The 15,399-nt window shown below is 47.4% G+C and overlaps 1 protein-coding gene across 3 annotated transcripts in view; it reads right to left on the reverse strand.

Moving 5' to 3' along the window:
- The window catches only part of EPHA1 (EPH receptor A1), a 38,012-nt gene that overhangs the window by 12,482 nt on the left and 10,131 nt on the right, over window positions 1-15,399 (reverse strand). For all 3 annotated transcript variants that reach the window (XR_012587634.1, XM_074591928.1, XM_074591939.1), the window contains 2 exons: window positions 6,999-7,274; window positions 4,932-5,322 (listed from right to left, as the gene is read on the reverse strand). Coding sequence is in view for 2 of the 3 variants with exons in the window: in XM_074591928.1 (XP_074448029.1) it covers window positions 4,932-5,322; window positions 6,999-7,274 (667 nt within the window). In the remaining variant the exon portion in view is untranslated. The remainder of the gene's footprint in view (window positions 1-4,931; window positions 5,323-6,998; window positions 7,275-15,399) is intronic.

Raw genomic sequence — 15,399 nt, forward strand, 5'->3', positions numbered from 1 at the left:
ACACCTGATACTCTTTTTGGTGCATTACTATTAGCTTGATCTACAGGAGCACTGATCTGTCTACCAGTTATCTCAAGGCCAATGCTTCACTTCTATAGGTGTGTAGCCAGGAGAAAATGAGTGAGGGAGGTTGAAGTAACCTCTGAATTTAATGGTTTACTGGCCTGTGCTAAATGAATCTATCGAATGTTCTTAAACTAAATAAACAAACAACCTATCACTAATCAGATAGTTGAGGAATGCATATACTAATTTTCTGTCATGGCTACTACCTGGTATTTAACTTGAGCATTGAGGAAATGACCCTTTTCACATTGCACTATAAAAGCAACAATGTCCTGTGTAATCCCTCAGGAGATCCCAACGGAGAATGCCCCAAAGCCATCTGCTCAGGAGCCTGGCACAAATGGCTTACTGTGGTGGAGCATAGCATAGGAAATAATCCTTTATCCAGAAAACAAAAAAAAAAATCCAGCCATTCCTACTGCATGACACAGAGGAACACCTTAGGGGCCTAAAAATTTTTTCAAAGGCCAACAAGACTCTTCAGCATCAGTCTCAGGAAGAGTCACCATCCTCACTGTACACCAAGATCTCTCTCTAGGTTGTCATCACAGAAGTAGCTTAATCTCATTTCTAATGGTTCCCCTTGCTCTGGGATGGCAGGCAGACTGTCCCATTGACACTGGATGATGCCAACTGGCCTACCAGTTGCATAGCAATACCATCACACAGCCATTTGGGGATCCTATGACAGTACACAGGACAAAAGGATTTACAGCATTTAAGCCTAAAGAGCACAAAGACGACAAATAATCACAAGAAGTAGGAGCAACTAGCACCTTCTGATTTCAGGAAATACCAGAACCGCTCAGGAACGAGTCTGTCATTCTGAGCTACAATCATACAACTATGTGGTCAATGACAACAAAGGCTGTTGAAAGAATTAAGAGGCTCAAGCAGTGATCATCACCAGCCCAAAGAGATTCCATTTATATTCAAGATCAAATCACCTCTTTCAGAAATAGGCAAGATGAAGAAAAGTTGTTCTGATCTCTACTGAAAGCTGCTCACTGTCTGAGAGCACTTCTACATGCCGGAGTGAAGAGGAAAGCTTTGTGGCCTCCTGCCATTTTGCTCCAGCATAAGATTTCAAAATTCCTGACAGTGGACCAGTTTGGATCAGGAAAGTTTTGACAGCAACATGAAAAACAAACCAAGTGCAGGTCCATAGACTCATATAACACAGAGGTTCTGATGTCCCATGGACAATACTACCTGCCATAAACATGGGGGTGACATACACACCCTCTTATATCGACGCTGAGACAGTCAGCAAGTAAATGGGGGAAATTTGGGGTTGGGGACCTTTGCAAAAACAGTTAGCTCTGACCGCAAGAGAACTGCCGTTAGGCCTCTGTTCCTCCAGGCCTAAGCTCCAGTGCGGCTCCAGCCCTCAGGCAGCCATGTCCAGCTTTGGAGTCCTCAGGACAAGGACATGGACCTGTAGGAGCAGGTCCAGAGGAGGGCCAAGAAGATGCCCAGAGGGCTGGAGCACCTCTCCTATGAGGACAGGCTGAGAGAGTTGGAGTTGTTCAGCCTGGAGAAGAAAAGGCTCCAGGGAGACCTTATAGCAGCCTTCCAGTACCTAAAGGGGACCTACAGGAGAGATGGGGAGGAACTCTCTATCAGGGAGTGGAGCGATAGGACGAGGGGTAATGGTTTTAAACTGACAGATGGGAGGTTTAGATTAGATATTAGGAAGAAATTATTTACTGTGAGGGTGGTGAGGCACTGGAACAGGTTGCCCAGAGAAGCTGTGGATGCCCCATCCCTGGAGGTGTTCCAGGCCAGGCTGGATGGGGCTTTGAGCAGCCTGGTCTAGTGGGAGGTGTCCCTGCCCATGGCAGGGGGGTTGGAACTAGATGATCCTTAAGGTCCCTTCCAGCCCAAACCATTCTATGGTCCTATGAAACTAAAGGAGGGCAGGAGGCGCAGGCAGGAACGGAGGCAGGAGCAGAGGCACCCAGCTGCCTGCACGACCCAGACGCCAGGGCGGCCTCAGCCCCTGGCTCGCCAGGAAGGACGGGGCGCAGCGCGGGGGCCACAGGCATGAGGCCATACAGCCGCGGGCTGCCGGGCCGCACAAGCCCAGCCCGGCCCCGACCAGCCCGGCGCCCTGGGAGCGGCGGGGACAACACAGCCCCGCAGCCACGGAGAGCCCCCGGCTCCTGCCACCGCTCCCGGGCCCCGGCCCCCGCCTAACCGCACGGGACGCTGCGGTGGCGGCGCCCGGCGCCTCGGCCGCCCCGCCGCGGCAACCGGGGCCCACGCACCCGCCCTGCCGGCACCGGCCGGCAGGTGGCCGCACAGCACCGGCAAGGCGCCCCGCAGCTGCGGAGCCCGGGCCGCCGGGGAGATGCCAGCGCCTCGCCGGGGCCACGGTGCCCGGCCCCGCCCTGGAGGCGGTGCGAAGCCTCCCCCGGAGCGCCCCGTCTGGTCCGGGGGTGGGGGCAGCAGAGGCCGGCGAGCCGCGGCCCGGGCCTGTAGCGTGAAGGGGTGCGGAGGCGCTTCTCGTCGGGCCGGGAAGCCCGGCTCCCATGGCTGCCTGCCTCCTTCCCTCCCTCCCCTGGACGCCTCGGGCTCCCAGGGCAGAAGCAGAGGAGCGGCTGCCCTCGGCTGCCCCGGGGGCGCAGCCGGCGGGGGAGGCCCACAGCCCGCAGTCGCAGCTCCCACCCAGCGCCTCTGGCCGCCGGCACCTGGTTTCCCCAAGCCCTTGGGCAGCCGCTCTGGGCGACGAGATGGGAAAAACAGGCCTGGGAAAGGGCCTGCTCAGCCCTGCTCGCCAGGCGCCATAGGGCAGAGAGGGTGGCTGGGGCCCTCCCTCCGTTCCTTCCTTCCTTCCTTCATTCCTTCCTTCCTTCCTCCTAGAGGTGCTCATCAGGGGACTGCCAGCAAGCACTGGGCAGCCCACAGGTGCCAAACCTGGGCTGACAGGGAGCTGGGCTCAGCGGCCACCCCACAGAGCCCATCAAGGAACGAGAGCACAGACCAGGGGCACATCCAGCCTTTGTGTTCACGGTAAATTACGTGCTTGAGGAAGTTAATCACGGAGCTCTGGGATTATCGGCAGCAAAGTCTGCCATGCTATGAGAGGCTGAGATGTAACGCTCTGGGCAGGCACGGCTTTTCCTGGATCATGGGATGGCTAAGGCATTATGTACCCAGCAGAGCTTTATGCAGTTCAGAATTCACCAAGGGATTGTGCAAACCTGTTCAGAACCTCAGTCTCTGGCTTTCTGTTGCCTCCTGTCCTGTAACAGAGGTCAGGCTCTCCTCCCTGCTATTAGGCAAGGGTTGTAGTTAAGCTTTCCTTTTTTTTTCTGTTCCTACTTAAGGAAAAACTCAGAACCAGAAGACACTGCCTGAAGGTCTACTTCCTGCATCTTGTCCCCCTTTTCATGTTGTAAGGAAAAGTCCTTGATCTTCTGAGGACAAAAGTAGAAGCTCTGACTTCCATCTTTATCCTGACCTGGATTGTTCCCAGTCCTTTGCACAACACCTGGTCTTTTCTGTAGAGGGAGAGGACCCCAAGAGATCCCCCAGCAGGCAACCTACATTCCTCCTTCTCTGATCCTCCAATAAGACACTGCTCTGGGCATGAAGTACCTCTCCCTACCCCTGCAAGGTTCTCCCCTCTTCCCTTCCGCTCCTCGTAGACCTCCCCAGTCCCTACTGATCCTACAAAAGACACTTCTGGCTGCAGCTGTACTTGGGCGGAGTGGGATAAAAGCATAGATGTAGAATGAACCTGTGCTGTGATAGCAGTCAGGGCCTGTCCAGACATGACAGCTTCCCTGCCCCTTCCCAGGGGAGTGCTCTCAGGAGGGCGGGGAGAGCTCTGTAGCACCTAAGTGGAAAAACTGGCTGGGCTGTGCAAGGAGAGGGGATTGCTGGAGAAGGGTAAGGATCTTGTGCTTCAACCTTCACCAGTTCCCCAAGCGAAATGTGCAACAAGCAGTGGGGATTCAAAGGGGCATCAGATCCTTGTAGTGGAGCAAAGGCAGAACAAAGCAGAGAGACAGGGCACCCACTGACCCTGAGAGCAGTGCATGGATTCCTTTTTCTATATGCCTTAGTCTTGTGCCACATCGCTCTGATGACAAGAGCAGAGATGTGCTGTCTTTTACCTCCCTCCCTGCAGTAATACGTATCCCCCAAAACATTGCACATATGCTTTCCCCTGACAAACGCACAAAGTCGCCCTAAGAAGCTGGATCTTGTCCCCTCTGTGGCAAAGGGAGAGCCCTGCACTACTTGCTCCAACAACCCTGGCTTGCTCCGTGGCTCAAGTGCCCTGGTGACTCCTATGCTTGCTAATTGGTCTTCCTTAGAAATGAGCCAGGCACTGACCATATTGTGCAACATGCTTTACACAGTTTCCCATGGCAGAAGAGCCATCCCAGTCCAAGCAGAAGGGGACACAAAGGAGAAACTTGCCTCCCTCCGGCTCCCAGCTTTCTAGTCACGGGACAAATACACTGTTCCATGCATCTGACCCGTCTGCCCTGAGAGAAGGCTGCCATTTAAGGGTTGGGAACCAGTTGTTGAGTGAGTCAGTGTCAATCACACAGTTGCAGCTCGCAGAAACTAGCTGCAGAGCTGAAGGCTCCTGGATGAAGCCCAAGAGGGAGTGGAAAGGTGTGTGCAGGTCTTACACCTGACACATGAGGAGAAAAGTCACAATTGAAAAAGAGCAGCGAAGGAGAGGAGGAAAGGTTTAAGATACACCTGGCAGGCACAGCGGGCAGGCAAGAGAGGCAGACCACACTAACTCCCCTGAATCCCACTTTATGCTTACAGATGCTCTGATCTCCAGCTCCCTGGAACCTCTCCCATGGCCTACAGCCAGTGTCTGTCTGCATACTCACCTACGCAGCTCCCATCGACTTCCTCAAACCCCACAGCACAAAGGCATCGGCCCATGGGTACCAGCCACTCCCCGTCAGTGCTGCAGTGCATCCTGGGGGGAGAGCCCGCTTCTTCAGCTGCATTTTCCACACAGACGCCGGGCACTTCTGTCAGCCCCTCTGAACCTGCTAGCGTCTCTGGGAAATGGGCCAGGCCCCTCACTGTCTCTGGGCAAGTCTTGTAATACACTCGGACAGACACCATCGCTACGCAAGCCCCAGAGTTCTGGAAAGCCAAGTAGAAGCCCCGGCGAGACAGCTTCCCAATGGGGCACACTTCTGTGTTCAGCTGCATGGCGCCCGATTCAATGTCCCTGCTTGTGAAACTTCGATCTGCTGCCACAGTGTTGAGCTAAGCGAAAGAGAAAAAGACAACAGGGTTAACATCTGAGCAGCCAGCAGCAGCTAAGATACCCATGCCTCTCAAACTTCTTTTACACTAAGGCTTTTTAGAGGCTGTATGGTCAACTGTTTCTAATGCTAGTGCACTGCATGCTTTCTTTGCATGTGGAAGAAGTATTAACAACAGGGTCCACTTCCTTTCTTGCCTCCATGCTTTCCACCATCTCCTTTCAACTCTTTTGTGGGCATGGTCTTACGCAGTACCCTATGTTCTGGGTCTCTGACCTCAGAGGTCTTTAGGAACTGCCCCAAAGGAACCAATCTCTCTTCTGTGAGATTTTTCTTTATTTGCGAATTGTATGCGGTAAAATCACAACTGTGCTTAGACTTGTGTGTTTAAATTGACCAGTGAACTACAGCCACCTAGTCTAGGCTGTACTTGATGCAGATCAGATCATCTACTGCAAGGCGCTTCTCATACAGCACTCAACGTATTTCAGCACTGTAGACGCTTCAGCGAAAAACTCTTCCCACACTCTTACATTGCCACTGCCTCAGCACACAAAGGATGAGAGCGAGAGAAAGACGCTTTCAATGCTTGGGGAAGTGGGAAAGGCCTCTATGGCATCATGTGATATGGAAGAGCTGGACCGCAGGAGGGGTGGCCTTTTCCCGCAGAGAGCATGATGGTGGGGTGGCCCTTCTTCTCAGAGAGAGAGCCTGATAACTGATCCTCTCCACCGCAGGCCCCTCCCCATTACATGACACCACCTGCTCTGCCTAGCTGGATGGCAGATGAAAGGATCTGCACAGCAGCTGCATCTGGCAGTGGGATCCTAAGGCAGCTTTAGGAGTTGTGGAGGTATCGCACAAATTCACCTGGTAGGTCCCAGCTGCAGGGGAGGTGGAGGAGCACTGGGGAGGGAGGGGAATCCGTTCCCAGAGTCCTGCTCTGCCTTTACCATTCTTTGTTTTCATCACATCATTTAAAGTGCAGAGGAAAGGGGCAGTCAAATAATTTAGGTCCGTGGCATCTTTTAGGACAGAACTGGGTTATAGAAGTTCCTTTACAAAAAATCTGAGGTTCCCTGTTCTGCAGTTCAAATGTTTCCATGGCAAGAGGGCACTATGGTGGGGGAAACAGCAGTTAAAATATAGCGATGCCAAATACTTTCACAGAAGGGAGAATTTCATTCTAGCAAGCCATCACCTCCACTTTTAGAAAAAATAAAGACCCTGTATCTTGTAACAATCAGAGTAAATGTTCAGGAGCATAGAGACCTGAACTGGATTCCGTTCTTCACTTAGTCTAATCTTGCTTTGTTACCTAAGGCAAGTCAAATTCCTTTGGTCTCTGCTTTACTATTTCTAAAAATTGGTGTAACCATCTAGCACTTCAGAATCCTTACCTACTTGGTGTCAAGTTAAATAAGTGCTTATGCAGAATGGAGGGCTGATCTCATTTGAAAACCCCTGTGCCTCCTGTGGCAAAGACTACTCTGAGCATCACAAAGGGCACGGAGGGCAAAGTTTATTATAAGGACAATGCTTGCTATCCATGCCCCTCCCCAGATGATGGTTCTCCTGGCCTCCCCCAGCCAGCAAGACACACCTAGTTTAAGCTGAAAGATACGACTAGTTTAAGCAGAAAAATATGACTCAGTCTTTAGCCCTGACGCTACAGACCTTGGTGAACAGCGGGCGGCGGAACTGGATCCCGACATCTTGTTCAGACTCCATGTAATAGAGATTGAAGGTCTCTTTGCAGGTCACCACTTCACCTTTGAAGCTCTTGCAGTCCCTCACAGTAAACTTGAGCTCCACATAAATGCGGGAGGCTGCCTCACCCCGATAAATCCAGTTGGTGCGAAGCCAGTGATCAGTGTCACCCTCGGAAAGCACGCTGCAGTCCTGGTACATATAGACCGGGGTACCGTTTATCATCTGCTGCACTTCACTCCACTGCTCCCAGGGTAGAAGAAAACACAACATTGTTAGGCAGATGTGAGAAACAAGTTTCGCTTCAAATATGACAAAATCTAGCCTAAAAGATCCATTCCCATATAGCATTCAGGGCCCAAAGCCTGGCTAACTAAAAGGTCTCTTACACGGAGCAAAAGCTGCTTCTGGTCTAGAGCTCCATATCTGCCTAAACTCTTTACATAGGGAGCAAAGAGGACACTGTAATTAGGTTCTAACTTGTGACAAATTCAAGGGAACAGCAGTGCATGGACCCTTGCATGTCCCCTTCATCCTATCTCAGTCCAGATCTATTTCTTTCATACACTGTCTTATCTTAGATTGAGAAAAATGCCCACTACTCCCATGTATGGGCCACTTCTCTCTGACACCGTTTACATTCAAAGTATACAGTAGGACATCACACTATTATCTGCCCCCGGAAATAATGCACAGCGCTTTGGGGTAAGAGAAAAACATGGCCTGGCACAATGGGAAGGTCAGCTGCAGAAGGACTGTGCTAGAGCAAGCACTCATTCATTTGGAGTTCATGCTTCTTTAAGTGTGATATTTTGCAAACTCTAATTTAACTATTAAAACTCAGTTGATTTTCCTGACTTCATGCTACGTTCTGCTTCGTCCTCAGGCAAATCATGGCTGAGAGGAGGACTCGGGCCCAGCTGGTTATATGACCTCACTGATACTGTTTGTATGAATCCAGCAGGGTTTGATACATATTTTAACATACGCTTCTGCTGAATTTTATGTGGTTCTAGTTTTGTTTCCTCACCACAGGTCAGATACAAAATGCAAAGAATATTCGCTTTTGAGTAATCGTACATGAGAACTGAAAACTTGGAAAGCAAGGTTTTGTCCACAGGGAAAATAACTTAAATCCTTTTTCCCCCTGTGCTAAGACTGCCTTTCTCATTATGCTTTAAGTGTTTAATCAAATTAAATTGAAACAAGTGCCCACATAGGTATTGGCACAAGTTTAAGCATCTTGGTTTTAAATCACACCCCAGGTTAAGATGCAATTTAAACAAGGCCTCAGTCTCTATATTACTCTAGGCTTGTCAAGTCTCATGGGCTGAGCGTGAGACTCGCCCATTTCTCCAGCAGCACCACCACCTCCCGTACTCACAGCACAACCATGCAGCCTCTCTCCTGGCTTCACATCCCACAGACCAGGTCACTCTGCTAGTGGAATACAAGAGATGGACCCACAGAGTGCCAAAGGAGGCTCTGCTTTCGCGCCACGACTTACAGCACAGCTCTTATACAGCCCCACTCTGAAAACTACCCGAGTGCTTTCACCAAGCCAGCAAGCCCTGCTGATAGCACAAGCTCCTATCTATCTGGCTGATTTCAGACATTTACCTAAGTGCATACTAGCAGTCTCCTCCCAGGAAGTTCTGCGGATGATATCTATGTGTCCCTTCTTGTTTCCTTTTTCTCCACGTAATTAATTAATCATCTCCAGTGTTACCCCACCCTCTTAATCTGATCCAGGTGTCTTATACCTGCACCACACAGGATTTGCACTTATTTCACTTACCGGAGGTCAAAGGACTTAGGATAGTAAGAGAGAGAAACGGACTGATCAGTCCCAATTGATCAACCAGAAGGGGCAATCACCCCTTGCACTATTTCATTGAAGAACTTCTGGAAAATGCCACATAACTGAATTTACAACACATCCTGAAGGAGATTGAAATAGAAGAAAAGAAGTTAGAAAGGAGAATAAGAGCAAAGTAGCTTTCATAAGAAACTGACAATGTTAGGACTGGCTTTTAGAAGCATTTTTCCGTGGGTGTCTGCCTCCACCAAGCTGATGGGAAATGCATAATTGCATTTGAAGGCCGAGAGTCAGACAAGTTTCCATTAGCAGTTTATCCTAAGGCAATGCCACAGACAAGTGTCACCAGAAAGCAATTTTTGCATGTCTCACCAAAAGACATAAGCTGTTGTGATGCATGTCCTGAATATACCATTTTCAAAACTTAAGTAAGACAGGACCAAAACTTCATTTTCCGTAGTGACAACTCTAGCAGAAAAATTTCATTTCAACTCTACTGCTGGAAAAAATCCAACTGCTAACTCCTGTATTTTTTTGCTCATCTCAGCCCAGCTTCTTCCAGACTGAGCTCTTCAGGGCAAAGATGCTTCGCCCTGCCTATTGCACAGTTTCATATGCAGTGTGGTGCAAAGAAATAACAAGGGAGTCAGACTTGGTTTTTCTAGACTCTACTGCTGATGGGTAAAGGAAGTAAAATGAGGATATTAGTTATGCTAACAATACAGAACCATTGTTAAATATGCTTGTGACTTCTTTTCATTATTCAGTGAAGCTTTTAAATTCAAAGCAGTAGAGGAAAACTGTTACATACAACACTTAATGAAAGGGTGATGAGTCCAGAAGTCACTAGGCAACTGTCTCACATCCTCAAAGAATCTGCTGCAAAATCAAAATGTATGCCTCAGATTTTTAATGTAATGTTCTTAATTAGCATGTGTGGTAAAGTCTGGCTCAATCAATATGAATTACTCGGCTCTCCAGTTTGTCTGCCAATGACATTGAATCCACCTCCTTTGATAATACAACTTTCTACCCATTTCATTCCAGAACTCTATGCTTACTCCAGTCATCAGTTTGGCCAGAGAATGGGAAATGTTCTTCTAGGAGAAGCAGGGGTCAGTGGTAGTTAGACTTCCTCATTTTAGCAGCGAGTCAACTGTGATTTTATGATGCTACAGAAAACTTTCTCATGAGATTCAGAATCACAGAAAGACTCAGGTTGGAAAGGACCCTTGGAGATCACCTAGTAGATCACCCTGCTCCAAGCAAGCTAAAGAGTTCTTATACTGTTTAAATTTAATTCTTTAAAACTCCTTTTAAACACATTTAAATTTAAATTATTTTTTAAGTTTAAGTTTAAATTGTCTTTAAACTAGTCTTTAAACTTTTAAAACCTTTTTGAATTCTTAAAAAGTTGCTAAGAAAAAAGTGCATTCAGGAGAGGGCCATAAATTAGTAGCTTGACTTTCTAAAAAGTCTAAGGATGTAGCCATTGGATTTGAAAACAAAAGGGTTTTTCTCATGCATTTCTCAGGAACCCATATATTAACACAGGCACTTAGTTCCAGAGATTTGCTCTTGAAAGTCTTGGTCCGGTGGTATAATACAGAGCAAAATAATTCCAGCACAGCAATTAACTGTTAAGCGAATGAAAACCTCAAAGAACAGCACTATCTCAATAACCTCAGAACACTGCAAGTTTGGGAAAAAGGAAGCCAACTTTCCTCCCATTGCTAGGTTGGATTAAATATAAAGAAAGCAGTGGTGGAGACGAGCTGTCTTTATGAAGGCAGTTCAGAACGACTTGAATGACAATCTGGAAGGGCGCCAAGTAGATATTTGTAGTAAACATTATTGGCTTGGTCTGCCTTGTGAGTAAAGATCCAAAGATAAGATAAAGTACATGCCTTTTAGTATCTGCCGTGATCGACTCTGAATTGATTAAACAGTTTGAAGCTCTGAAGCGTAAGGAAGGCTTACTTTGCTTTTTCTATAAATGAGCCTTCTCTAGGTTAGGTCTGTGTCAAGGAGCCTATCTAGGACAACCTGGGATTCCTCCATCCATTTGTGGGCTACTGTTCCTTGGATCTGCCATAAGGTATAAAATGGAAACAAACTGAGACAGTCCGTATGTCTTCTTGGAGCTACTGTCTCAGCCTCTGCAGGCATCAATAGAGCAGTTACTTTTGGTTTTATTCTTTTTTATGTGTAAGAAAAACCAACAAACTTTTTATGATGATGAATACAAATGTCAGCGTTGCTATTAAAGAGGTAGGCTACCAGTAACAGAGGCAACAGCCTGTGACAGTATTGCAAATCGTTAGGCTCAGAAGAGCCTGTGGCTCACAACAGTAACGCTGTCTCCGTTTCCAGCTTGCCAGGGACTTGCCCTGTCTCCTTTCAGATAAGAGCCTGCCTGCTGTGACCTATATTTCACTTGTCTTCACATTAGCTTAGCACAGTGTCTTCCAGTCTGTGGTCTGCAGACCCCTGGGGAAAGGCACTGCGCTTTTTTCGAGAGACTTACAGAAGGCAACAACAAGGCAAGCATCTTGCCAATTGGCTTAAAGTTACTAAACTAAGATGCATGTCTCCACTGGATAAGTTAGGAGTTCGTATACCGAAAACCAATAACTTGTTTAACTTTGGGCTAAACAAATGCACTAGGATGAAAAGACCTGCTGAGTTAGTACAGCCAGCGACAGTGTACCCGTGCCCCTGTAATTTGCAACAGAATTCAGAGTGCTATTTTAATCCACGGAATCTCCTCCTAAAGAAAAATTGCAGGGCCCCAAAACAGCATCTTTTTCAGCAGCAATACATCAGTGGTGTCCCAAGCCTGAAACCAGCTAGCAGAACCCGCACTGCTGAATGGTTTCTGTCTCCTTCCCCTGGCAGCACTTTTGCCTGTGGAGTCTATTTGACTTTTGTATAGTAGCATTTGCATACTACCGTAACCAAAAAAACTCTTCCTGGAATAGATTCAGAGTTGAAGGCAGTTGTACGTTACAGGTTCGGCTGTACTGCATTCTTAGCATATTGCCTCAAAGGAAAGACTCTGACAATAGACTCATCTTGCTGATAGCTGCCATGGTATGATGAACAGCTTCTCTGCAGCTAAAATACACCTCACAAAAACCTGTCAGTAGGTAAAGCTAGACCAGCCAGTCCAAAATAGCAGCACCACAGTGGTGCTTTGACAGTATTCCAGAATGAAGTTTCTGTGACCCTTTACTGAACATTTCTCAATACTCTTGCAAGTTCTTTTGCTGCTGTGGAAGACAATTTAGATGATGATGATGAAAGAAGTGTGGTGACATCTAGACACTTCATGAGTCCTATAACTTTAGATCTGAGAACAGCAGAGAGTCTGCTTTTATTTCTTTGATCTTTTGGCAATGGTCAGGGAAGTTTGGTTTCATCACACCATCATGGAGTCTTTGACACAACTGAACATAGAAGCGATGTTTACTTGTCTGCAGTATCATTCTGGGTGGGATGATATACTTTTTCCCCACAATGATGCATTGATTGTTTTCAGGGAGGAGCAACTGCATTATGTAATTACTTGTCCTTTAGGGCACTAGGTCTCCATCCCACCCATCTCCTTCCAATTTAACTTGTACTCAGGTTCTTACGGGAAGATAAGGTGCTAATGTGAGCCACGGAGCTCCAGCGCATTGATTACAGAACCTGTTTATCAAACCCAGATTCTGCTGTCTGCTCATTCTCTGAACTGTCTGGCCACATTAAGGTCTTGCATGAAAACAGTTCTGGTCACAACTGATGCTATTAGTTAAGGGATAATGATACTCTAGTCCAACATTTCACCTAGGTATTTTGGAACACTTGTTTTGTATATACCTACCTTGCTAACACCCACCAACAATACCAATAACTACAAAAAGGACAGGAGTGGAAAATCAGATGGTGCATCTTAAGAGTTCAGAGTTCTTGGCTAAAGTCGTGTTACCAATAAAGCAAATGTCCGCTCTAACGTTATTTTTGCATTACGTTGTACATCACATAGGATCCATTGTAAATGGAAGTGATTTGGTTGTTGTTTTTTTTCGAAGGCAAAGGGCTTTGTATGGTGTGAGTTATGGTTTTGTATGGTGTGTCAAATATACTTCCAGTATTTACAGAGAACCTGGGAAGTTACTGTGGTGGCAATGGGCAATATCTGCTCTGTTTGCATAGGTTCCCATTACAGATGAGTGACAGATCAGGTGGAATCCTACAGAGGGACAGGGTAATTGTGCCTTTTCTTCGAGATGATCAAACCTGCTTGGAGAAAAGAAACTGCAGGAGATGGCAGCACGAAATTCACAGTGAGGAGCTGGCAGGCTCCAGGTCAAGCATAGAGAAGCCAGAAACTAGGCCTCAGAAGCAACAGAAATAACCTTTCAAGAAATCAGAGGGAATGGGCACTTTTTTCTGCAACTCTGCCTCTGAGATCATAAGAATTGTACTTCCATTGGGTCCGTACTGGCCCATCCAGTAAGGACAAAGCAGGCAACAAAAAATATAAAGCCTTTCCTTTCTAATCTGCCTGCCTGGAAACTCACCAGTATTTTGGTTGGTATTATAATAAAAGTTGTTTTGTTTTTTACTTTAAATAGCCTGTTAGTCTTCTTGGAGGACCTTGCTATAGGCAGATTCGTCTCAAAGCTCCATCTGACTTGCGGCGCTTTTGTGTTGACGTGAGGAAGTTCAGTGAACCTTGTCCACTTTCATTCAACAGCTATAAAAGGGTGAATCAGCTTCCCAAAGCTCCCAGGCAACGGTGCTGTCATCACTGTACTGCCTGAGCAGCCGTGGTGTTGCATGTCATGGTTGTACGGCATCTTTGCATTGGCTCAGTCTTTTCTGCCCTTCAGGTCACAACAGCGAGTTCAGTAGCTGGGATTGCTGCCTGGATCTGTGGCAGTGACTTCATCCTCAGCTACCTGGTTGGTGGCTCATGCAATCTGGCCTACGGTACAGTTATTAATTTACACTTTACTTCCTCTCATCTCACTTTCTTTTTTACTCCCCCCTCTTACCCCTTTGAGTAAAGTGAAGTATATCTGAATATGCATAACATTTTTTTTACTTCTCACCCAAATCCACACAAAATAACTAATTTTCACTTGACAGAATATCATCAAATATCTCCACCAGTCTGCATATCAACAGCAGCAGGGCACATCAGGATATGACCCTGAAGCCAGAGCTGTTCCCATTTCCAGTTAGTTGTTGACTTTACTAGGCTTTTGACCCTTATTTCTATACAGATCCTGTTCCCTTGGAAGAGCTAATCCCCTATGCCTGATACTGCTGCTCTGTTCCAGGCTCAGAGGCGATGACATCCCTTTGAGTTAGATCTTAAAGGACATGCATTGTCAACAGTTGTGGGAAGAGATGCACACAATAGCATTTCTGATGGTTATTTTTCACACCACCTTTGGGTGGTACAAACAGATGATTGGCTGAGATTCATTCCAGGTAAGACTATCTGAGTAAGATACCAAGAAGTCTGATTAAGTGAACTGCCCAGTTTTAAAGAAATAGGAGTGCCGCGCTGGAATCACTTGCAGATTGAGGGCTGTGTGGCCTGCAACACTATTCCTTCATATAGAATAGAATAGAATAGAATATTTCAATTGGAAGAGACCTAAAAGAGTCATCTAGTCCAACTGTCTGACCAATTCAGGGCTGACCACGTTAAAGCACGTTATTAAGGACATTGTCCAAATACCTCTTCAACACTGACAGACACAGGGCATCAACCACCTCTCTAGGAAGCCTGTTCCAGTGTTTGACCACCCACTCAGTAAAGAGGTCCAGGTGCAGCTTTGACCCATTCCCACACATCCTATCACTGGATCCCAGGCAGAAGAGCTCAGCACCTCCCTCTCCACTTCCCCTCCTCAGGAAGCTGCAGACAGCAATGAGGTTGCCCCTTAGCCTCCTTTTCTCCAAACTAGACAAGCCCAAAGTCCTCAGCCACTCCTCATAGGACATTGCTTCCAGGCTTTTCACCAGCTTTGTTGCCTTCCTCTGGAGGTATTCAAGGACCTTCACATCCTTTTTAAATTGTGGGGCCCAGACCTGCACACAGCACTCCAGGTGAGGCTGCACCAACGCTGAATACAACAAGATAATCGCCTCTTTTGACCAGCTGGTGATGCTGTGTTTGATGCACCCCAGGATGCGGGTTGCCCTCTTGGCTGCCAGGGCACACTGCTGGCTCCTATTGAGCCTGCTGCCAACCAGCGATCCCTTTCTGCAGGGCTGCTCTGCAGCCATGCCTCTCCCAATTTATACTTATGCCCCGCGTTACTCCATCCCAGGTACAGAATCCGGCATTTCAACTTGTTAAATTCCACCCTGTTAATCATCACCCAATGCTCCAATCTATCTAGATCCCTCTGCAAAGCCCCTTGTCCCTCAAGAGAGTCAACAGCACCTCCCAGTTTGGTATCATCAGCAAACTTGCTAATGGTGCATTCAACTCCTGCAACCAGGCCTATCTGTCTGAGCAGAAGTGGTGGAAACGGAAACCAG

The sequence above is a fragment of the Larus michahellis genome, chromosome 1, assembly GCF_964199755.1.
Source record: "Larus michahellis chromosome 1, bLarMic1.1, whole genome shotgun sequence".
Taxonomy (NCBI): Eukaryota; Metazoa; Chordata; class Aves; order Charadriiformes; family Laridae; genus Larus; species Larus michahellis.